This window comes from Dipodomys spectabilis, unplaced genomic scaffold (genome assembly GCF_019054845.1).
Source record: "Dipodomys spectabilis isolate Male_0828 unplaced genomic scaffold, ASM1905484v1 ptg000001l, whole genome shotgun sequence".
NCBI classification, from domain to species: domain Eukaryota; kingdom Metazoa; phylum Chordata; class Mammalia; order Rodentia; family Heteromyidae; genus Dipodomys; species Dipodomys spectabilis.
Genome location: NW_024870678.1, coordinates 3369284 through 3392058, shown reverse-complemented (window position 1 = coordinate 3392058; position 22775 = coordinate 3369284). Strand labels below are relative to the sequence as shown.

The following is a 22775-nucleotide window of genomic DNA, read 5'->3' as shown; positions in this document are numbered from 1 at the left end:
ATTTATTTTTGGTAAATATCTGTTAAGCTGTAGTATATATTTTATGTATATACGTACATTATATGCATTAAAAAAGTAATATATTAGACCTGACTAGAACAAAGGTATGTTTTATGAACACTGTTATACTTTAACTATTATTTCATGTTCTTAATTTAGTCATTTAAACTGTTTAACTATTCTTTTTATTTTTTCTTATTGTATTTAACTTTTCTTTTCTTTTTGTACCAGCCCTGGGTCTTGAACTCAGGGTCTGAGCACTGTCATTAAGGTTCTTTTGCTCAAGGCTTTCACTCTACCGCTTGAGCCACAGTTTGATTTCTGGCTTTTGGGTAGTGTATTAGAGATAAGAGTTGCACGAATTTTCCTGCTTAGGCTGTCATCAAACCTCGATCCTCAGGTCTCAGACTCCTAAGTAGCTAGGATTACAAGTGCGATCCACTGGGGTCCAATTTAACTTTTTTTAAAAACACAAACTTTTGACCAGCTCTTCAAAGCCTCTTCACACACTTTGTCTGAAGGAGATGCATAGTATTAAATTAATTTTACTTGTTTTCTTTTCCTTAGGTAATTATTTTAAAATATGGTTGCATGGCTGTTTGGTTAGCTAAGGACTACTCCTTAGCTTATTTAATCTATCCATGAAGCTCTATCACTGAGATATTCCCCTAGGTGTGGACTAGGACTAGGCATGTGAAGAAATGATGTCAGTGATAGGACAAATATTTTTGAAGCATTTGTCTCACTGTGTTGCCCAGGCTGATCTTGAGCTTCTGGGCTTAAGTGATCCTCCTAACCTCAACCTCTGAGTAACTGGTACTACTGGCATATGCTAAGACATCCATCCTACATGGCTGCTTGTAAGTCAGGTTTTACCCCCTTTCAACAGTGCAGTAAGAGAAATAAAACATGAGATTATACAAAAAAATAAATGTTCTAATAGCTACATTTAAAAGTGTAAAAAAGAGGAAGGTGGGTCAGTGGTAGAGTGCTTGCCTTGCATGCATGAGGCCCTGGGTTCAGTTCCTTAGCACCACATAAACAGAAAAAGCCAGAAGTGGTGCTGTGGCTCAAGTGGTAGAACACTAGCCTTGAGCTGAAGAGCTCAGAGACAGTGCCCAGGCCTAGAGTTCAAGCCCCATGACTGACAAAAAAAACGAGAGAGAGAATGAAAAGAAAAAAAAGTGCAAAAAAGATGATATTAGTAGAATATTTGCTAAATATTCAACATGTAATTAACATAAAAATAATACTGAGATATTTTACACCCATATTAAATCCCTAAATGTTGGTATTTTTGAAAATTTTCCCATCTCCATTTGATTGTTTAGATTGATTGGACTGTAGTTGATCTGTAGATTTTGTATGATTTACAGTTGAAAACTTAGATCTGCTTATCAAGTAGCACAAACATGACTTTTTTTCAAGAACTGAAACAAGTATTTAACTTCCTACTAAAATTGGTTGAAGTTAAAATGCAGTTCCTCTGTTGCTCTGCCCACATTGCAAGTGCACATAGCCATAAGTGGCTAGTGTCTCCTTCAGTAGGCAGCACAGGCCTACCTATGTAGGGTGCCATGCAGTCCCACATAGAGCTGTAACTAGGCTATCTGGCCAGCTGTCAAAGGGGAAGCAAAAGGTGACAGCATTGCCCCTCTAGCATAGCCCCACTCCCTTTCATCCCAGCTATACGTTCTGTCCTTTGAGTGAAATCTCTTTTTCAAAGCTCAGTTGTATACCCAAAGAAAATGGACATGAAAATGCTTCCCCTAAAGTCCTTGAAAAATCATACAGCTGGTGTTATGTTTCACCATGAATTTGGGGCAGGAGGAAACAATGCAATCCTTAGATTTGCATTTGTAGTAAGAGAGCCATGACTATTATGCACACAAAACCCATTAAATGAAGGCTTACCTAATCTTCATAACAGTCCTGTGAGGTAAGTACTATTGTTATTACACCCACTTTATAGATGAGAACATCGAGGCTCACAGAGGTTTGTGTCTTTCCCAGGGCCATAATGCAAGTGGCACAGCCAGAACTGGGGCATGTGCTTTGCTGATGGTACTATGCTCTTCACCAAATGGCTATCCCTGAAAGTTGAGCATATAAACATTGTGCATAAAGCAAGCAGATATTACAATGTCTCCTACAAAAATGAATTAATTACCATTTTAATTGTACTCATTAGTACTCACTAATACTGACAGACTGATCAAAATTTGCCATATGATGACAAGTTACTACAAAGCTAAAAAATGTCTTTTCACAATTATTGAGGATATTTTATTTTATTTTTTTTAATTAATTTTATTTTATTTGTGAACATACTGTACAGAGGGGTTACAATTACATGGGCAGGATAATGCATACATTTCTTACCAAGCATTGCAGCTTCCTCCTTTGTTTACCCTTCACATCCCTTCCCAGCCTCCCCCTTCCCCCCCCAATCCCAATCCTTCTCCTTCCCTCCTCCCACCCCCCCCCCCCACGTTGTAAAGCTCGTTTTCGACATGACAACTTGTACTTCTCATTGTTGCAACAGGTCCACCTGTATCCTTAAACGACTGGTTTTTCCCCATCTCCACAAGTTATACTGACATCAAATATAGTGAAAGCAGGGGTTATACTGTGGGGGAGGGACATACAAAGCAACAAAGAGATAATCTTATAAATGCATTAGAAACACATGCATGAAAGAAAAAAAACATTAAAATACATATCTAAGGGTTCATTTTCCTAACATCACATTATCTGACCTTTTCCGCTTGACTCATACATATACTAGATATTGCAAATAAGGGAAACCATGGGACCTATGTTTCTTTGGGCTTGGCTTACTTCACTTAATATAATTTTTTCCAAGTTTTTCCATTTCCTAACAAATGGGGAAATGTCATTCTTTCTGATGGAGGCATATAATTCCGCTGTGTATATACCACATTTTCTTGATCCATTCATCTACTGGGAGGCTTCTGGGTTGGTTCCATATCTTAGCTATGGTAAATAATGCTGCAATAAACATAGTTGTGCTGGTAGCTTTAGTGTGGTCTTGTTTGTAAACATTTGGGTAAATGCCCAAAAGTGGGATTGCTGGTCATAGGGGAGTTCTATGTGAAGTCTTTTAAGGAATGAGGATATTTTATTTTTATCATTTGTGGGGCTTGAATTCAAGGCCTGGATGCTGTTCCTGAGCTCTTTTGTTCAAGGCTAGCACTCTACCACTTTGAGCCACAGCACCACTTCTGGTTAGAGTCTCATGGATTTTCCTGCCCAGGCTGGCTTCAAACTGCAATCCTCAGATCTCAGCCTCCTGAGTACCTAGAATTACAGGTGTGAACCATGGGTTCCTGGTTAGGATATTTTAATCTTAGGACGATTTTTTTCATATTAAAGCTAAGTGTTTATCCTTTTTGTTTCCAAATTTAAGACAAATCCTCACAAAGTAAAGGAAACCCCAGAGGAATGACCCTAAAAATAAAAACTCCCTCTGGTATGCCTTGGTACATAGCATGTGAGAAGGAAGGAGTAACATAGAAACAAAGCTGGGATGCCATTGTTGTAGTTCTTTTGTTGTTTGTTTGTATTCATTCTGCCAGTCCTGGGGCTTGAACTCGGGGCCTGGGCACTGTCCCTTAGCCTTTCTGTGCTCAAGACTAGAACTCTACCTCTTTAGCCACAGCTGTACTTCTGGCTTTTTCTGTTTATATGATACTGAGGAATCAAGCCCAGGGCTTCAAGCATACTAAGCAAGCACTCTACTGCTGAGCCACATTCCCATCCCCTCATTGTTGTACTTTATCTTGCTTTCAAATTCTTTACAACTAATTAAGCAGCAAAGTTAACTTTGAGTAACTTGGACATAGGACATATGCCATTCTCATTTGAAATGTGCCACGTTAGAACTTTCAAATTAAAGCTCATCCCCTCATTTCAACATGAAATGTAGGAATTTTCACATTTAGGTAACACTAGCAAGAAATAACTTTTTATGTGAGTCTGAAAAGTGATGTTATATGCAATATGAAGTGTGGAATGAGAAACTTTGAGCACAAGTAGAACAGAATTTCCTGCATCCTAAAGTATGAGTTTATTATTTTGAAATCTTACTATCTGTCATGTGACACTTCATGAATTTGTAGATGATATTCCAAAAGAAGAGCTTGGCTCTCGGTTTTAGTTCAAATTTTTATCCTGTTAGGTAAAGTGTTAAGCCAAAGCTTTCTTAGAATTAAAATCAAAATAACATTTAAAAAATCTTAGATAAGCCAGGCGCTGGTGGCTCACGCCTGTAATCCTAACTACGCAGGAGGCTGAGATCTGAGGATCGCGGTTCAAAGCCAGCCCGGGCAGGAGAGACCGTGAGACTCCTATCTCCAATAAACCACCAGAAAACCGGAAGTGGCGCTGTAGCTCAAGTGGCAGAGCGTTCGCCTTGAGCTGAAGAGCTGAGGGACAGCGCCCAGGCCCAGAGTTCAAGCCCCACGACCGACAAAAAAAAAAAAATCTTAGATAAGTTTTGTAGGATTAAGTGCCTTTTAGAAAAGTATTCCCTATAATTGTACTCAAAGAACAACAGAGATCACATACCAAACTATGAGAAAGTGTTTAAATATAACCTTTTCAGCCTTCCAGGATAGAGTCCCTTACTTTGGAGTCTGTAAAATCATGTTTTGACATATGGAAAAGGAACTGAGTAAAAAGCCACATACAGAGGGATCAGCTGGGAAGGGAAAGTAGGAAAGAAGTAATGGTACAAGTTTGGGACTCACCCACATTAAGCCAAGAGAGAAAAACAGAAGTATTTATTTCTTTATTGAGCTCAGGACCTGAGTGCTGCAACTGGTGTTTTTTGTTTTTTTGTTTTTTTTTCTTCTAAAAATTAGCATTCTACCACTTGAGTACAGCTCCACTTCCACCTTTTTAGTGGTTAACTGGAGATAATAATCCCATGGATTTTCCTGCCTGGGCTAGCTTCAAACCAAGTTCCTCGGGATCTCAGCCCCCTGGTAACTAGAATTACAGGTATGAATGACTAGCCCTGTGTCCCCCACACTAGGAATCCATCACCAAGTTGATTTCTCAAAATCTCTTTTGACTCTAGTCCATCCACCATCCTTACTGTACACAGTCTCTTAGCCTGAGATTTAACCTTTGTCCTTTAGCATCATAAAGAATGCCTTGCTAATGATACCTTTGCACTATTTATCAAAGCAGATATGAACATGTCCTTACTTGGCTTGAAAGTTCCTGCAATTTCCTGCCATACCTACTATAAAATCCCTAACCCCAATCTCTTCTTCTTCCCCAATCTCACTTCCAGCCACATGGCCCTCTAGGTTATTGCCCAACACACCACACTAAGTCCTTTACTGCCAGAAGGCTCAAGGGGAAGGTGGTTTTCAGTCTTAAAGTAGTCTGTCCCCACTGTCTGACTCATCACTACTATCCATCAGAATTAGGACAGGTCTTCTCTGACTCTCTAATCTTAATCAAGCCACTTTTACAATCTTTTATATAGGATTCTTTAAGAAAAATTATAATATGAGCTACTTATTTGATCTAACATAAACTAGCCAATGTAACTCACCACCAGTATATTTTTAGTCTCACAGAAGTATTTAATGTGGATCATGATTCAAGACTAAGAGAACTCTTGTGGACAAATAATAAACTCTTTTACCTTTAATAGAGGTCATTTTTCTTCTTTTGAGGTAATTGTTTTGAGTTTTCTAGCTTGTACATTTTTTAAGGCCAGCAGCCTAATGAATAATAGGCTCAAAACTGAAATGTTCTGAGGAAGTTGAATCACTGCCTGCCTGCATTTAGAGATGAGAAGATTGATGTGTAACTTTTGGAAGCTTCCAGGGTCACTAGTATGAGCACAGCTGGAATCCAACCAGACTTTCTGGATTCCAGACCAACCTATTCCCCCTAGCTTTAAGCTGCAGTGTATGTCTGTAATTAACATAAAAAGCTCCAAGTCAGCATGTTTTTGTTTTATTTTTTGTTAGCATCACTGAATTCATTATTGTTCTATGGTCTTTCTAAAAATAAAAAGTTTTACTATTTGTTGTTCAGAAAGCCACACAATCCTGTTTTGTTGCAACTGAAAGTCAGGCCCAATTCTGCCAAGCCTTTGTAAACAAGTGCTGTTTATTAAGTTGGAGAAGCTACTTGTCATCTGCTAAAGAAAGGGAATGGGATAGTTTTGAAAGTCTGGTGACCCACATATTGTGGACTTTATAGCATTTTTGCACTGTTTTTAAATATGGGGGTGTCTAAATATAGTCATAATTCTCCAAGTACATTTAGGGTAATGAAGTGGGAAACAACCTGTAATCCTAGATATTCAGGAGGCTGAGCTCTTAGGGTTGTGGTTCGGAACCAGCTTAGGCAGGAAATTCCATGAGACCAAAATAACTACTCGAAAAAGCTGGAAGTGGTGATGTGATTCAAGTGGTAGAGTGCTCACTTTGAGCAAAAGAAGCTCAGGGACAGTGCTTAGGCCCAGAGCTCAAGCCCCAGGACTGGTAAAATAAAAAAAGTGGGAAATGTAAGTCTGGAGGAAGAGGCAAAGAAATGGAAGAGAATGATGGGAAGGGTGACTCTGACTCTGAACAAGAAGCACTATGGACGCATAAATGGACAGGTTAATTTGTGCAACTATTTTAAGTTTTAAAAATTTCTAAGCTGAGCCGGGCGCTGGTGGCTCACGCCTGTAATCCTAGCTACTCAGGAGGCTGAGATCTGAGGATCGTGGTTCAAAGCCAGTCCTGGCAGGAAAGTCCACCAGATTCTTATCTCCAATTAAGCACCAGAAAACTGGAAGTGATGCTCAAGTGATAGAGCACTAGTCTTGAGCTGAAAACCTCAGGGACAGCACCGAAGCCCAGAGTTCAAGCCCCATGACCAACAACAACAAAAAAAGAAGTTATATAAAGGTGATGTACAGAGGGTTGCAATTACAAAAGGTAAAGAATACTGTCCTTTTTGGAATGTCACTACTAAGTTAACATGTTTAAAATATATTTTAAAGCCAAAAATAGAAATTGAGCAGTTCAGGTTATTTTTATCCTCATGTTTTTAGTTGTTTCCTTTAGTAGCCACATAAACTGAACCATTTTACTACATATAAAAAATATGGGTGTGTCTGATATTTGGTAAATTCCTTTCAAAGCCAAATGATTTGTCACACTCAAGAGCTAGAATGAGCTCCGTTGGGAGACTGCCCTAGTTTTCCTAGCCAGCCTGGATGAATTGCTGGGCCTCTCCTGGCATTTCCTCCTAATTTCCCTCCTAGCCTGCTTCTCAACACCAGACTGAGTTGTTCAGGTCTTCATCTCCCAGGGTCTCTGGGCAAAATGCAAAGTGAGAAGAAAACATAAAGGAGAGGCATAGGGCCCTGCCCTTTCTGGTCCCAGTTCTCAAGGAGGGTGCCCCTGCCTTTATTCCTTGGTAGCCCTGTTACTTCCTCTGAGCCAGAAACCGCTCTTATGCCAGTCCTTCCCTTACTCAAGTTGAATCAGTCACGTGTGCTGTGTAACCTGTGTAGGTCATGCTGTCTCTGTGGCCTTCAGTTTCCTTGCAGTTAAACAGGACGGTTGTAAACACGGACGTTAAGATAATATTCATAGTGTGACTTTCGACAAACTAGCGCTGATGTTTCATTAATATTAACCAGCTGCCGTGGACAGGGCTCTGGATTGCGGTTTCCTCGTGGGAAACGTGAAGAAGGGGATCTGAGAGGACCTCAGCTTGGACAGTTTCGTGGGTCCTGGTTCTAATTGGTTCTGGAACACGGGAACATTGAGGATGAAGCCTCTTTCCCACACACAACCTCCCATCCCGCCTTTCCTCGCAATAGTCTAACCCCGGCTCCACCCCACTTCCCTTCCTCGGCCTGCGCAGGGGAGGCAGCTGCACACCTGGCTCTCAAGCCCCAGCCTAGAAGTCCGGTCCGTGGGAAGGCGGGCCCAGTAACCCTGCAGGGGGCACCCGGGATGGGGGCGAGGTGAGGACAGTCCGGACAGTCCTGCGCCACGCTCTCGGACCCACCAGTTTCAAGAAACTCCTGTGCGCGCCCGAGCGCGCGCCCGCTGGCAGCAGAGTTGGTACGGCGAGGTGCTGGGGGTCCCCGCCTCGCCCGCGGGTGCGCGATCAGATACGGGGTGCCCCGGCTACTCAGGACCCGCGGCCTCCTTAGGCCGGACTCACTCGGCAGGCCCCGGGACGGACCCCGGGGCTCTCAGAGCCGCGCCCTTGGGCGTCACCCTGCAGAAAGGGGCGGGCCGGGACTGTGTCGAGCTGGGGGGGGGGCGGGATAATGAGATGCTAATGAGGTTCAGATAAAGCCTCCCAGGGGCTCGGGGTCCGCGTGTCGCAGCCCCACCCCGCGGGACTCCCGGGCAGGATCGCCCGGCGCTCGCCCTTCGCACCCGCGCCGCCACTCCTTCCTCCGCCCCCGGGTCCCGGGACGCCCTTCCGGCCGCACAGCCGCGCGGTAAGTGGTGCCGCGGCGCCCGCGGTGCGCTTCCCTGCCGGCCCGGCCCGGGGTGGGAGTGGGGAGCGCTTCCAGGGAAAGGCAGCCGCGGGTCCCCACGCCTGCCCTGCGCAGCCCCTCTCCGGACTGCACGGTCCCGAGTGTTGGCGTCCCCTGCTCCCACCGCCCCCGATGCGGCTACCCATCCCTTCAGCCCGCTGCACTCGTGGCACGTCCTTTGTTCTGGCATTCTACCCGGGGGCTCGTCTTTGTCCCCCGTCGTGAAAGACTCCCCCACACCCCAACCCAAGACTCCTACTCCCAAGACAGTAGGATTCTGTCTGAGGTTCTGTCCACCTTCGTCCTGGTCACTCGCCGTGGGCAACTTTAGCCTTCTCCTGGGAGACTGGCAACGGAGGGCCAGCTGGGGGTGAGGGCTCAGCCCGAGGGACCCGCCCCCAATGCCTCGCCCACCCTCCCTAACTCCCCCTGGGCAACCCCATCCCCCAGACCTTCTCAGTCCTTCCAGCCCCAGCGTGAGAAAGTCTCTACAACACCCTTCTCTTCCCCCCCACCCCCCGCCCCCACTTCGTCTGGGCCAGAGAGGAGGAGAGGGGACAAAGGAACGCCTTGTCTGGCGAGATTCCTGGGAGAGGGGGCGCACCAGCGCACAAGGAACGGGGCAGTGAGGATTGGGGTGTAAGGACTCCGGGGGGCCAGCCCAGCTACTCCTGTCTCCTCCTCTCCCCCCTATGGCCCATGGAAGCAGCGACCAGATCTTAGAGGAAGTGATTTTTTTTTTTTTAACCACACTGAGTCAGAAATAACAGTCAGGCCTCTGTCACATAGTCAGTGGCAACATCCTCTGGTTGCTTTGGAGGAGAAACCTGCGCAAGGCTGTCAAAGAGGCAAGCACCAGTACCCAGGAGGAATCTTTGCCCTTGACACCAGACACATCCCATACCCAGCGTGGGGCTGAGGCCATCAAGGGGCGTGGCACACAGAAGCTGGGGTGAGATGGGGCGGTACATATGTCTAGCAGCTGCGGTTTCCGACAGGAGCTCTCTTGCTTTCTACAGGAAAGGAAACCTTCCTGGCAGCCTGCCCTCTATACCTCTGAGAACTCCCCCAAGCGCTGCTTTCAGGGCCCAAAGAAGGCAGGCCCCCTATGCTTGGCACTCCTAATCCGAGGGTCCCTCACTCCTTGGCAATCCTTGGACAGCCAGACCAAGCTGGAGACTGGCCCTGGTTTCTTCCTGAATTTTTATTTCCAAATTTGGTGATTTAATTTTTTCACTTGAGAAAGTGATAGCCGCCATCTTCAGAGCTGATTCTGGAAGAGGAGTGGACTGGGAGCAGAAAAGCCAATCAGAGGTGGGCCCAGAACTCGCTGGGGGCAGTAGCCGCCTCTCTCTTCCCCTTCCTCCTCCCCCTACTCCCAGTCTCCTCCTTATCTCTTCTTCCCTCTTTCTCTCCCAGCAGCCACTAGGCTCTCTCTGCCCAGCTGCTTCACTTCCCAGGAGCCCTAGGGGGGCCTCCAATGGCTTCACCCACCTCTACCAACCCAGCACATGCCCACTTTGAGAGTTTCCTGCAGGCCCAGCTGTGCCAGGATGTGCTGAGCAGTTTTCAGGGACTCTGTGGGGCTCTGGGGCTGGAGCCTGGTGGGGGACTACCTCAGTACTACAAGATCAAAGCTCAGCTCAACTATTGGAGTGCCAAGTCACTATGGGCCAAGTTGGACAAGAGAGCCAGCCAGCCTGTCTACGAGCAGGGCCAGTCCTGTGCCAGCACCAAGGTAGTTACAGGAGATCTTGGAAGGGCATGGGCAGTGCGGGGAGTTGGAGGAGGGAGAAAGGATGTCATGCCCACTCTGCCCTGTGTGTTTGCAGTGCCTGGTGGTAGGTGCTGGACCTTGTGGGCTGCGGGCAGCTGTGGAGCTGGCACTGCTGGGGGCCCGCGTAGTACTGGTAGAAAAGCGTACCAAGTTCTCTCGCCACAACGTGCTCCACCTCTGGCCCTTCACCATCCATGACCTTCGGGCACTTGGTGCCAAGAAATTCTACGGGCGCTTCTGCACTGGCACTCTGGACCACATCAGTGAGTACCACATGGTGGCCAGTGGCAGGGGGAGGAGGGAGCTGCTGGACAAGCCAAGAGGCAGGATGAACAAGATTCACTTTAGCCCAGTGAGTTGAAGACATTGGTTGGTGCATGAATCCAGATGTAGTTGGACAGAATGAGCACTCAGATTACCTCCAGCTCTGGCTTGGCATACACCAGAAGTAGGGGAAGCTGGCCAGTCCTGAGTCCCTGTTTCTATGTCCTCCCCTTTCCAGGCATCCGACAGCTTCAGCTGCTCCTACTGAAGGTAGCATTACTGCTGGGGGTGGAAATTCACTGGGGTGTCACTTTTACTGGCCTCCAGCCTCCTCCAAGAAAGAGTAAGTACTTCTTTGCTCTTGGGAACCTCCACCCACTAAGGAGATCTTGGCCAGGAGATAAAAGGGGTGGGTGTGGGAGTCAGCTGAGTCTAATAGTGAGGCCTGGGCAACCCTCTCAGCTGCAGTGAACATGGAAATGGAAATAGCAAAATAGGAACATTAGAAAATAGAAGTAGTCAGGTACCGGTGGCTCATGCCTGTAATCCTAGCTACTCTGGAGGCTGAGAACCGAGGATCAAGGTTCAAAGCCAGCCCGGGCAGGAAAGTCCATGAGACTCTTATCTCCAATAAACCACTAGAAAACCAGAAGTGGTGCTGTGGCTCAAGCTGTAGAGCACTCACTTTGAACGCCCAAGCCCAGAGTTCAAGCCCCACGACCCACCCCTCCCCCCAAAAAAAGAAAGAAAAAAAGAAAAGGAAATAGGAGAATTGAGTTCCTTATCTTCCTTTTTGGCTCCTAGGAAGGTATGACTGAGTACTTTATACATTACGTGTTTTCTTTAGCTTGACTGGAGTGTAGATCCTCACTGACTGCTGTACTCTGTGCCTCTCATACTCTCCGCCCCAGGGAGTGGCTGGCGTGCCCAGCTGCAGCCCAGTCCTCCAGCCCAACTGGCCAACTATGAATTTGATGTCCTCATCTCGGCTGCAGGAGGGAAGTTTGTCCCTGAAGGTGAGTGATCACTTCCCTCCCCCACTCCTGAAAAAAAAAAAAAGCAGTGTTTTGGGCTCCTCCTGGACCTTTCTAGAAAATTATACTCCTGGTCCTCCTGCCATACCCATCTGTTCCTACCACTAGGTTTCACAGTTCGAGAAATGCGTGGCAAACTGGCCATTGGCATCACGGCCAACTTTGTGAATGGGCGTACTGTGGAAGAGACACAGGTACCGGAGATCAGCGGTGTGGCTCGGATCTACAACCAGAAATTCTTTCAGAGCCTGCTCAAAGCCACAGGTCAGGCACCCGTCTCCCTCTGAAACCTGTCCTTAGTTCAAGAAATTCCACACTTGTCCTCTTGTCTCCTGACAGCAAAGGAGAAAGACTGTCCCCTCCAGTGACTAAGCAGTCACAGTCCCACTTGGCAGGAAAATTACTGGAATCTCATATAAAATGTCTGGGTGTTTGCTTTGTGCTCCATAAAAGATGACTTAAGTTGAAAACAGAAGTGAACTTCAAGAGCATGCTCTGTTTACTTAAGCTTCACACTGCCATGTGACCATGTAGTACTCGTCTCCCAGCTGCTACCTCATCTGAGTTTCCCTCTTGGTTACAAGCCAGCAGGCCTCCTGGACCAGGGCAGATGGTCCTTTGTGTCACTAGGAATCAGGGGCTCTGTGCATGGAAGTCACTTCAGCCTAAGCTGTGATTCTAGCTCTCCCTGGTCAGCTTTGGCTGGAGTGTTTGAAAAGTGGATATATCATCAGGAGAGGACTCAACTCCTGTCCCCTGTCTTGTCTCCCCAGGCATTGATCTGGAGAACATTGTATACTACAAGGATGACACCCATTACTTTGTGATGACAGCCAAGAAGCAGTGTCTGCTGAGGCTAGGGGTGCTGCGCCAGGTAGGATCAGGGCCCAAGCAGAGAGAGGCTGGATTGGACCCCCCCCTTCCCCTCCAGCCTCTGTCCTAGCATTAACAACACCTCTGCAAGCCCTGTCCCTGCAGTTTACATGGCAGAGGAGTAATATTCTGGGCTAAACAGTTCTACAGATATGAACTTGACGAGAGTAGGGATTTTTGTTGCATTGTCTCTTGCTTCATGTTAATTCCCAGTGCATGGAATGTTTCCTAAAGTACCTAACATGTATTTGGTGAATGTGAATGAGCTACTTGTGTGCCTACAATGTGTTAAGTGCTTTACTGAAGATTAATTTGCATTTTCTGATACAATTTTTTTTTGGGGTCCGGTCGTGGGGCCTGAACTCTGGGCCTGGGCGCTGTCCCTCAGCTCTTCAGCTCAAGGCTAGCGCTTTACCACTTGAGCCACAGCGCCACTTCCAGCTTTTTTCTTTTTGCTTATGTGGTGCTGAGGAATGGAACCCAGGGCCTCAGGCATGCAAGGCAAGCGCTCTACCACTGAGCCACCTTCCTAGCCCCTTCTGATACAATTTTTATGAGTACCCAGTAAGTTAAGTATATGGTCTCCAAATGATAGACAGACTGAGGCTCTGAGCAGGCCTCAAGTGTATGACAGCAGTGAGACAGAGCTTCATGGGCAGAGAGCATGGTCTGAGGATGCGTGCTAAGGGAGGGGCTTGAACATGGGAGGCAGGCTCTGGGAATTCTATTCCCAGGTCAGCTTCCAACTGCTGCTGAGTCTGGCTAATCAACAGTTGAAAGCTGGGCTGGGCCTCATGAATGTGCAGCTGAGCATTTCCCTCTTCTCTGGGCCGTTGTATGTATGACTTCTGCACCCAAGGGAATAGGGCTGGCCCTTGGGATCCTATTCTCAGAAGTCTCAAAGGTTCTGCTCTGTAGGACTGGCCAGAGACGGATCGACTGCTAGAAAGTGCCAATGTGGTACCCGAGGCTCTGCAGCGCTTTGCCAGGGCAGCTGCTGACTTCGCCACACACGGCAAGCTCGGGAAACTCGAGTTTGCACAAGATGCCCGTGGGCGGCCTGATGTGTCTGCTTTTGACTTCACAAGTATGATGCGGGCAGACAGTTCTGCTCGTGTGCAAGAGAAGCATGGAGCCCGCCTGCTGCTGGGACTGGTGGGGGACTGCCTGGTGGAGGTGAGAGTTCCAAGAGGCACTCATGGTGGGGGGAGAAACTGCTGGCTTGTTGAGGGGAGGAGCTAAGGGCTGCATGGAGGAGGTGGCAGCTGCTTGGTGTGATGAAAGGATCTTCCCTTTCTTCCCCACTATAACCTTGCATCATTTGGGTGTGGTTGCTCCCACTGGATTCCTATTGTCTCTTTCCTGTCCTTTGACTCTATAGCCCTTCTGGCCCCTGGGCACTGGAGTGGCCCGAGGCTTCCTGGCAGCCTTCGATGCAGCCTGGATGGTGAAGCGGTGGGCAGAGGGCACTGAGCCCCTAGAGGTGTTGGCTGAACGGTGAGGCCTGAATTGGGGAACTAGTGCAGGACTTGGCACAAGGGTCAGGAAGAGGGGGCAGGGGGAATAGGGGAAACACAAAGTACAAGAAAAGGTCTGGCAGCTCTTGAGGAATGGGTGCTAACAGATACCCTCCCATTGTGCTCCTGCCCGCCACCATCACCCTCTCAGCGAAAGCCTGTACCAGCTTCTGTCACAGACATCCCCAGAAAACATGCACCGCAATGTGACCCAATATGGGCTGGACCCAGCCACTCGATACCCCAACCTGAACCTCCGGGCTGTGACCCCCAATCAGGTCAGACTCCTCTCTCCTCTCTCCTCCTCTCCCCCCAGGATTCCACTAGGCTTCCCAAGTCAGCCCCTTTCTCCAGGCCAGGCCTTCCCTCCCCAATCACTGCCCCTGGGGGCCAGTCCTACCACAGGTGGGCCCCTCCCTCATGGTCCAGGGGGCTGTGTGATCAGCTGCTTTGAGACTGAGGTTGCTGTAGGTACGAGACCTGTATGATGTGATGGCCAAGGAGCAGGTGCAGAAGAAGAGCGACAAGACAGATGCAGAGGTGTCGGCCACAGGTGGGCAGGCTTCTCCAGGGATATACAAACTACGTAACCAGCCACACACAGGTGGAGGCCATGACAGAGTAGCACACTGGAATGTTGGTTTGGTGGGGCAACGTGGGGACCTCCAGAGAAGGAAGATCCTGAATTGAGTGAGGAAGGAGATACTGTAGGCAGTGAGCGTTAGCTGGTGCCCCAGGGTGAGTGGGTCCCTGCCTCATTCCTCCACAGAGGTCCACACTCCATGCGGAAGGTGAAGGGCAGAAGGGGGGCTTGGGAACAGCACAGCCTTTCTTTCTAGGGTCAGCAGGCACCCAGGAAGAGCTCTTACACTGGTGCCAGGAGCAAACAGCTGGGTACCCAGGAGTCCATGTCACTGACTTGTCTTCTTCCTGGACTGATGGGCTAGCTCTCTGTGCCCTGGTCCACCGCCTCCAGCCTGGACTGCTGTGAGTTGGGGAGTAGCAAAGGGTCCCCCAGCAAATCATACACCTAGTGGGTCACTGCCCCTGCTCCTCCCTCTACCACATGGTAATGGACATGCCCGTGTAGGATGCCCAAGACACCCAGCTCCACTTTCCACTGCCTGACTGCCTCCTGCCCAGTGCACACAGCTTGGGAAAGACGTTGTGAGTGGCAGAGGGCCCCAATGTCAGAGAAAGTGTTCTCAATGGGGTGAAGATGCAGCAGAGAGAACAAACCTTTATGCCCTCCTCTCTCCCCCCATGGCCCCCCAGCCCCTCCCTGCTGTCTCTGCCTCTGATGGCTTTAACTCCTCCTCCTCCTTGGGCCAGTTCTTGTTTCCTATTGTCTTCTCTCCTGAATACCCCACAGGGAACCCTCAGAGCTGCAGGGGATGGGAGCTGTGGAAGTGACCACCTGGGCACTGAGGGTGGCAGAGCATGAGCTGGGCATTGCACCAGTGTTGTCTGCACAGGCAGTGGTGGCAGGCAGTGACCCGCTGGGCCTCATCGCCTATCTCAGCCATTTCCACAGTGCCTTCAAAAGCATGGACCGCAGCCCAGGTGAGCAGGAGGGTAGATGAGTAGGTTAGGTTGGGTGGGTATCTGCAAGAAGGACTGGAGTAGAGGCAGCCTCAGAGGGCTTGCCTGGGATGGTCCCTGAGGGCCACATATGACCCCTTCATCCACTCCATCATCTTGACTGCCTACAGGTCCTGTCAGACAAGTCTGTCCAGGGGCCTCCAATGCTGTCCTCTTCCTTGGCAAACTTCAGAGGACCTTACAGCGGACCCGGGCCAAGGTAGGAGTCAACTGAGGCTGGGGTACCCAGTAAGGGTGATGGTGAAGACATCCCACCGGGGGCAAGGGGAGGGCGGTGGGCCAGAGCCTTGGGCTCACAGCTCTGAGATTTGTTGCAGGAAAATGGGGAGGATGCTGGTGGCAAGAAGCCTCGTTTGCAGGTGAGAACAGACAAGACAGATGGTCTCCTCCCCCGTGCTGTCACCTCTTCTTCTATTCCTCTACCCCAGGTTCTATGGCCTTCCATCCTTCTCCCGGCCTAGTCTTACTCCCTTCTCCCTTCAGTCCTTTCTGTGTATCTGCACTCTCACTTCCTGGCTGACCCTGCCTGAGCACTTACCTCCTTAGGTAGAGGCAGAGTCTCCAAATACTGAAGAACCACATGTGCCTGAGCCCAGCGTACCTCTGACTCCCCCATCCCAACACCAGGAAGTAAGAACCAGGGTCCACTCTGTAGGCTGAGGCCTGGGGAGCACAGGGAAGGAAGGTTCCAGGGGATTATCCCTGGGACTGCCCTAGGCTCCAGCTGACTCTGTGTCTTGGGGGGGGTCTGTGCAGTCTGGTGCTGGAGACCTGTGTGCACTCTGTGGGAAACACCTCTACATCCTGGAACGCTTCTGTGCAGATGGCCATTTCTTCCACCGAAGCTGCTTCTGCTGCCACGTCTGTGAAGCCACCTTGTGGCCAGGTGGCTATGGGCAGCATCCAGATGGTGAGTGGGCTTGGGAGATTACTAGTGGGACTTTGGGCCTGGCTCTGATGTGGGGAGGGAGCAAAGAATTTGGGGGTGAGGAACAAGTGGGAGCCTGAGATAGCACTTCTCTTGAGCTTGAAGACTTTCCTGTCCCCTCAAAGCTCTAAATGTGGGATCCTAAGGAACAAAGAATCTGGTAACAGTTCAGCTACAAGTCCATTGTCCTGTGGCCTCATCCCTGGTAAAAATTCTGCCTTGGCATTGGGCTACCTATACCTGATGCCTCCTGTACACCACTGCCCCTTCCCAGGACATTTCTACTGCCTGCAGCACCTGCCGGGCCACAAAGAGGATGAAATTGACGAAATCGACGGGGGACCTAAAAGCCCAGTAAAAACTGTGTGTGTGTGTGTGTGTGTGTGTGTGTGTGTGTGTGTGTGTGTGTGTGTGTGTGTGTGTGTGTGTGTGTGTGTGTGTGTGTGTGTGTGTGTGTGTGTGGCACAGAAAGGAAATTCCAGCCAAGTAGACTTTGCCAGCAGTCGGGGTAGGTGAATGCTGTATCCAGCACAGTGTGCACTACATGGTGTTTAGTGAATGGATGCCAGAGCCTACATGGGCTCTAAAGGGGTGGCCTTGACTCCACACAGGGCGAGTCCCTAACCAGACCACATGGTGTCTTCTTCAGAAGCTTTCCACACCAGAGGAGGATAGCACATCGCCAGCCCTTCCTGTTTCAAGCCCCAAGCAGCCCACACGTAGGAGGATTCGCCTCTCCAGCCCAGAGCGTCTGCAGCTGGCCTCCCTTAACATTACTCCTGACCCAGAAACAGAGCCTCCACCCAAACCCCCACGCAGCTGCTTAGCCTTGGCCCAGAAGGCCCTTCAGAGCAGTTTTGTAGGCTGGGGTATGTCAGTCCAGGTACCACAAGGTAACTGTTCTTTGCACAGATGTGCAGGCTTGGTGTGGTGGTGGGATGGCAGTCTTGGGTTTCCTGTGAAGGAATAGAAAGGGAGATTTGGGACCTCCAAGCCATGTCTCCTTCTGGTCTGCTCAGGTGCTGAAGCCATGGATGAGGAGGAAGAGAGACTATCTTCCAATGATGAGGATGAACAGGAAGAGGAGGAGGAGGAGGAGGATGTACCTTTTGACACAAACTTGGAACAGGTAAGTAGAAAGAATCTGACCAGCTACCCTATCAAGCCAGCAGGCATCCAGCAGATACTCTCCATCCCCATTTCTAGAGAACTAAAGCTCACATTCTCTTTTGAGTCTCCTTCTTGGAAGTCCCATCAGTATTACTTCCCTCTTGCCTAAGCCTTTAAGCCTTCATCTTCTTTATCAGAGCAAACCCACACTTCCAGCCCAGGTTCTTTTTTGCCCTTTCAAACAGCTTCCCCCATTCCTACCTACCAAGGTCTAGGCCCTAGCCATGACTGGCCCAACCCTCCCATAGGCTCTGCTGACATTGGTCAAGAACTCTGGCACCATGAAGAAGTACCCAACATGGCGCCGGACTCTATTGCGCCGTGCTAAGGAGGAAGAAATGAAGAAGTTCTGCAAGGCCCAGGTGAGGCCCAGGGGTAGGCCTTTTAATCGGGTCACAGTGCTGAATCTGAGGTCAGAGCTCCTTCAGATTTCTGGGCTTTCTGTCTTGTACTTTTCAGGCCATTCAGCGGCGACTAAATGAGATTGAGGCTGCCCTGAGGGAATTGGAAGCTGAGGGCATAAAGCTGGAGCTGGCCTTGAGGAGCCAGGACAGTAAGTAGAGATGGGGGAGGGATAAGCAATGGGGCTCCTGACACTGTGTTCAGCCCCTTGAAATTCCACCACACTGTGGCCTAGAGTAGGCTCAATAGTTGGGCCATACAGCTCTGACACCCACCTTTTTCTGGATCCTGTCCCTCAAGCTATGATCCCATGACCCCAGCTTTAGGTTTTATAACCACTTCTGCTCCTCTTCCTTCTTACTAGGCTCCCCAGAGCAGCAAAAGAAATTCTGGGTAGAACAGCTGCTACAGCTTGTGCAGAGGAAAAACAGCCTGGTGGCTGAGGAGGCTGAGCTCATGATCACGTAAGATACCAAGATGGTGACAGTGGTAATGAGCAGGGCCCCAGTCTTGTGGGCACCCTGCAGAGCTGCGCCTCTTCACTCACTCACCTCCACAGGGTGCAGGAGCTGGACCTGGAGGAGAAGCAACGGCACCTGGACCAGGAGCTGCGATGCTACATGAACCGAGAAGGTAGGCAAGTGGCTTCCTGACCTTGTGCAATATGGTCCTCTGATCTATTGTACCTGAGGAAATTCAGGCGGAAACCAGAAGGTGGGGCTTTGAAACCCCCACTCTCCATTCAAATTCAGTCAGACCTGTGCTATTAGGCTTTGCTACAAGATTGCCTTCAAAAATAGTGTGGTTGCCAACTAATGCTAGAAAACCTCTAGGGTCAATAGATCTTAATTTTGCAAGTTAGTAAAGCCTGGGTTAATAAAAACACCGACTGGGATTACGTTGATCTTCCAGCCTAGAACCCTGTTCTCTTAACTTCATTTTCTCCTTTCAGAAACTCTGAAGACAGATGCTGATCGGCAGGCTGAGGACCAGGTTCTGAGGAAGCTGTTGGACGTGGTAAACCAGCGGGATGCTCTCATTCGCTTCCAGGAAGAGCGCCGGCTCAGTGAGCTGGTATCGGGGGCAGCGATCCAGGGCTAGAAGACTGTTGGCTGCCTGCAAGCAAAGCAATCTCTTCATAGGACAGTGTCACCACTTCTTACTCATCTGGACTGCCTTGGAGGAGCCCTTACTGTTTATAATAAAATGCTTCTGTCACAAGTTGGGGACAGTGGCTCATGCTTATAATCCCAGCAACCTGGGAATTGGCCATTAGGGAAGATTATGCTTTGGGTCTAACCCAGATTAAAGAAAGTTACCAAGACTCCCATCTAAACAAACAAGCCATACATAGTGGTTGGTATATAGCTGTAATTCCAGCTATCTGGAATAGATAGAAGGATCTTCAGTCTGACACTGGAGTGGAAAAAAAAATGCCAAGACCCTATCTGAAAAATAAAAAAGAGCTGAATAAATAAAAAAGAACTGGAGGCAAAGCTCAAGTGAGCAATTGCATGGCTCTGAGTTCAAACCCTCATGCCATTAAAAAAAAAAAAAAGAAAGGTTCCTACCACACATGGAATTTAGGATGCATAAAGGTGGGTGGTAGGGATGTGCAGGGACAGCAGATGTGCAGAGTCCTCCATTGTGATAACCACTTGACCTGTGCTCCCCACGATGCCTGGACAGGATAAAAAAGCAAAGCCACTAAAGTGCTACACTTTATTGTTCAACTCTGTTCTCTGCTTGCTGCCCCAGTAGCTCAGCTACTTGAGACTCTAAGCCCAATTCCTGGGTCTTCTTTGCTCTTCCCAACACATGCTGGAGTTCAGCCTGGGCCCGACATAAACCTTTGGCCTCCTGCATGTGGAAGAGGTAGACTGCGCCAGCCCCTAATATCAGTCCTACACTGGGGGTCCAGAGTAGTACAGCCACTTCACTGGTCACTTCTCCTGCCACCAGGACACTCAGCAACGTCAGGACAAGCAGCCCCAGACCAATCACATAGCCAGCAAATGTGGCCCACCAGCGAGCTTGAGCTATGCCAATCCCCAACTCTGTCCAGGCCTCCTTCAGCAGGTTGATCAATGGCAACCTCTCTGCTGGTCCTGGAACAAGACAGAACAGTGAAGCAGAAAAGGTTCATACAGTAAAGGAGCTGCCTTGAGGAAGAGAAGGATAAAGGGAAAGGGTAGAGATGACTCACCTTGGGTAGGGGTGGGGTTTTGCTGAGGGGGGCTGTGCCTCACATATAGAGTAGCCATGAGGGCCTCATGATCAGAAAGTGGAGTGCTACTGTGAGGGTCATGGCCTGTAGTGGTTTGGAGAGTCTTACAGGAGATGCAGAACCCAGAAACCACCTAGGCAAGGAAAAAAGGCAGAGAAAAGCTCCTATTGGAAGGCCTTCTTCCAAATAACCAGCTCCCAGCATCCCACACTCTCGATTTATCAGCTGCCCAAGACCAGCTGAGCCAAACAATAGATGTGCACAGGCTGATGCCAAGAAACACATGTTAGGGGAAAGACCTGACCTTGTAGAGCACGTAGTCAATACGGATGCCACAGGGAAATGGGCCTAGGTCCTGCTGGCTGACATAACAGTTCTTGGGCACCATAGTACAGCCTTCTTCAGAGCCCTAGAAGAAACAGGTGGCTAGAAAGCTCTGGGCATCCCAAGATGTGGGAGGAAGAAGAGGGAGAGAAGTGGAAGTGGGAAACAGGCAGGCACGTTCTCACCTTATAGTCCTGAGTCTCAAGGTAGGCATCATGCAGCCCCGTCCATTCCTTCAGCAGGCAGCAGCCCAAGTCTTTTGGATGCATGTTGAGGTCCCCACACAATAGAACCACATCTGCCTTCTTGGATGTGTGACTGGGGGAGCCAGGTTGGTGAGGAAGGAATTGTGCCCTCTAAGTGGAGCCTTGACCACCCCTCAGCCCCTGGGTCCCTTCCCACTTCCCATCAAGCCCAGGCTCACACACTGGATGAACTGGGCCAGTTCCCAAGCTTGAGCCACACGATGTGCTAGGTAGATGTCCTTCTCTCGACTGTACTCTGCATGGAGCTAAGTGAGACAGATGGAATTATAGCCTCCAGGGTCCTGTCTAAATCAGGGTGGGTCAGTCACCTGGCATGGTGTTTGTACAGAATGGCAAAACTTGCCCACTGCTACCTTAGGACATCCTGACCCCACACCTGACCCCCAGACAGCAGCAGCTGTGGGTCCCAGCCCTTGAATACCACTGGCTTCACTTACATGGGTCACATAGGCATTGAGCACCAGTCCATTGATATGGAGCACCAGCAGCCCCACGGCCTTCCCACAGAACCAGTCACCGTGATGGATCTGCAGGTAGGAGGAAGACACCTCACTCAGCACTGCCACTCTTCTGCCCAGTCCCTGTGCTGCCTCCTGTGCTTTGTTTTAGTTGGGGTGGAGTGGGGTGGGGGAGACTTACCATGTAGGGGTAGCCGTTGAGGGTGTAGACATGCTGGGTGATTTCCTGGATTGGGTGTTTGGAGAAGACACACAGGCCGCTGCCAATGATCCCACTGAAAGCCAAACCTGGCTCAATAAACTAGGCAATCGAGGAGAAAAATACCCAGTCCTCTTTTCCCTTGTCTCTAGTTTAATCAGCAACTTTTCTCTCTATTGCTGGAACCCAAAACAAACATCAGAACAGCTTTTGTAGGAGGATGAGGGACCAAGCAGTGAGGGAGGAATCTTCCTGCTTCAAACCCAGAGGAAGAAGAAGGAGGGTGCAGTGCGCAGGATAGGGAGAGAAAGACCAAGAGCCCTTCTGGAACAGGCTCAGGCCTGTAGGCGGCTCACCTCCGGAAGTAGTGTGCAGCTGGGTAAGTGAGAGACAACTTCTGTCTCAGGTACTGGAAGTCCTGCTCACTCCACACCTGAAGGAAGGGCGGGGATGCAGCCTAGCCTTTCCCCGCGGGGAGCTTCTCCACAGTCCTCCTCCCGCATCCTTCTCGCCCACTCCGCGCCCTCCTCCCAGCCTGGGATCCACAGCAGCACCGCACCACCCCCACCTCCTCCAGCAGAGCCAGGTCAAAGCTCTCCAAGTTCAGTAAGTCTCCCAGGCGCTCCATGCGACCAGCCCGGTGCTTGCTCAAGTAGGGAATGCCCCTAAGAAACAGAAGGAAGGGGGCAAGGGGTGACTATGGGCACCGCCGGCGCTGGGGGCCGAGGTGGGCTTTGGCGTGCACCCCGAGATCGTGGGGCCGAGGGGGGAGGGCGGCCTTCTTCCCCTGGCTGTCCCTCGGACACCACTCCCGGGGCGCACTCACCAGCAGTTGAGGTTGAAGATCCTCAGTCGCAGCGAGAAGTTGGGCTTCATTGTGGGGACGCTACGGGGCGCCGACCGATGGGCCCTCCCGCCTCCGGGCGCGAGTGGGGGCAGGCGGGCGGCGCCGCGTCCCGAGGTGGCGCACACAGGTGGCCCGGGCCCCCCGACTCCCGAGCTCCCCAAGCCCACGCGGTTCCCGCGGGGAGACTCCGGCGTTACCCTGACAACCCGCTTCTCTGGCCCAGATACTGCGGTCTGCCAATCCCGAAAGAAGATCTAGGGCGAAATCCCAGCGCGCTCCAGACCCCTGGGGTTCCCGAGAGGGCACTCGGGAGGGCGGATTCGAGTTTCTCCGTCCTGAAGCTGG

At 49.8% G+C, this 22775-nt stretch overlaps 2 protein-coding genes across 5 annotated transcripts; one reads left to right on the top strand and one right to left on the bottom strand.

Moving 5' to 3' along the window:
- Positions 1 to 8345: 8345 nt before the first annotated feature.
- On the top strand, positions 8346 to 19336 carry Mical1 (microtubule associated monooxygenase, calponin and LIM domain containing 1). 3 transcript variants are annotated; one of them, XM_042674738.1, is made up of 26 exons: positions 8346 to 8503; positions 9562 to 9856; positions 9965 to 10280; positions 10375 to 10582; positions 10822 to 10926; positions 11495 to 11599; positions 11726 to 11881; positions 12391 to 12491; positions 13409 to 13666; positions 13872 to 13987; positions 14159 to 14285; positions 14479 to 14560; positions 14847 to 14994; positions 15380 to 15570; positions 15720 to 15808; positions 15927 to 15968; positions 16156 to 16239; positions 16366 to 16519; positions 16812 to 16900; positions 17187 to 17430; positions 17557 to 17666; positions 17956 to 18069; positions 18167 to 18260; positions 18474 to 18573; positions 18669 to 18742; positions 19062 to 19336. In XM_042674738.1, exons 3-26 carry the CDS (start codon positions 10023 to 10025, stop codon positions 19208 to 19210), a joined length of 3198 nt encoding a protein of 1065 aa, XP_042530672.1. In that variant the 5' UTR covers positions 8346 to 8503; positions 9562 to 9856; positions 9965 to 10022; the 3' UTR covers positions 19211 to 19336. The 3 variants fall into 3 exon arrangements, with proteins under 3 accessions (XP_042530672.1, XP_042530627.1, XP_042530756.1); XM_042674693.1 differs by having other exon boundaries at positions 9962 to 10280; XM_042674822.1 differs by having other exon boundaries at positions 8347 to 8503; positions 9962 to 10280; positions 16812 to 16891.
- A 481-nt stretch (positions 19337 to 19817) lies between these two features.
- Positions 19818 to 22495, bottom strand: Smpd2 (sphingomyelin phosphodiesterase 2). 2 transcript variants are annotated; one of them, XM_042676161.1, is made up of 10 exons: positions 22410 to 22495; positions 22152 to 22248; positions 21940 to 22016; positions 21566 to 21659; positions 21364 to 21453; positions 21085 to 21171; positions 20846 to 21016; positions 20641 to 20745; positions 20316 to 20469; positions 19818 to 20217 (listed from the first exon to the last, which is right to left on the bottom strand). In XM_042676161.1, the coding sequence occupies exons 1-10, from the start codon at positions 22457 to 22459 to the stop codon at positions 19832 to 19834; spliced, it is 1311 nt and encodes a 436-aa protein (XP_042532095.1). In that variant the 5' UTR covers positions 22460 to 22495; the 3' UTR covers positions 19818 to 19831. The 2 variants fall into 2 exon arrangements, with proteins under 2 accessions (XP_042532095.1, XP_042532170.1); XM_042676236.1 differs by having other exon boundaries at positions 20846 to 20978; positions 21089 to 21171.
- Positions 22496 to 22775: the final 280 nt, after the last annotated feature.

Coding starts and splice junctions, on each gene's coding strand:
- Mical1 (XM_042674738.1), top strand. CDS start 10,023: ATGGCTTCACCCACCTCTACCAACCCAGCACATGCCCACTTTGAGAGT. Junction 12,492..13,408: donor GGCTAGGGGTGCTGCGCCAG/GTAGGATCAGGG, acceptor TCTGCTCTGTAG/GACTGGCCAGAGACGGATCG. Junction 13,988..14,158: donor CTAGAGGTGTTGGCTGAACG/GTGAGGCCTGAA, acceptor TCACCCTCTCAG/CGAAAGCCTGTACCAGCTTC.
- Smpd2 (XM_042676161.1), bottom strand. CDS start 22,459: ATGAAGCCCAACTTCTCGCTGCGACTGAGGATCTTCAACCTCAACTGC. Junction 22,017..22,151: donor ACCTGGCTCTGCTGGAGGAG/GTGGGGGTGGTG, acceptor CCCTTCCTTCAG/GTGTGGAGTGAGCAGGACTT. Junction 20,218..20,315: donor AAACCCCACCCCTACCCAAG/GTGAGTCATCTC, acceptor GTCTTGTTCCAG/GACCAGCAGAGAGGTTGCCA.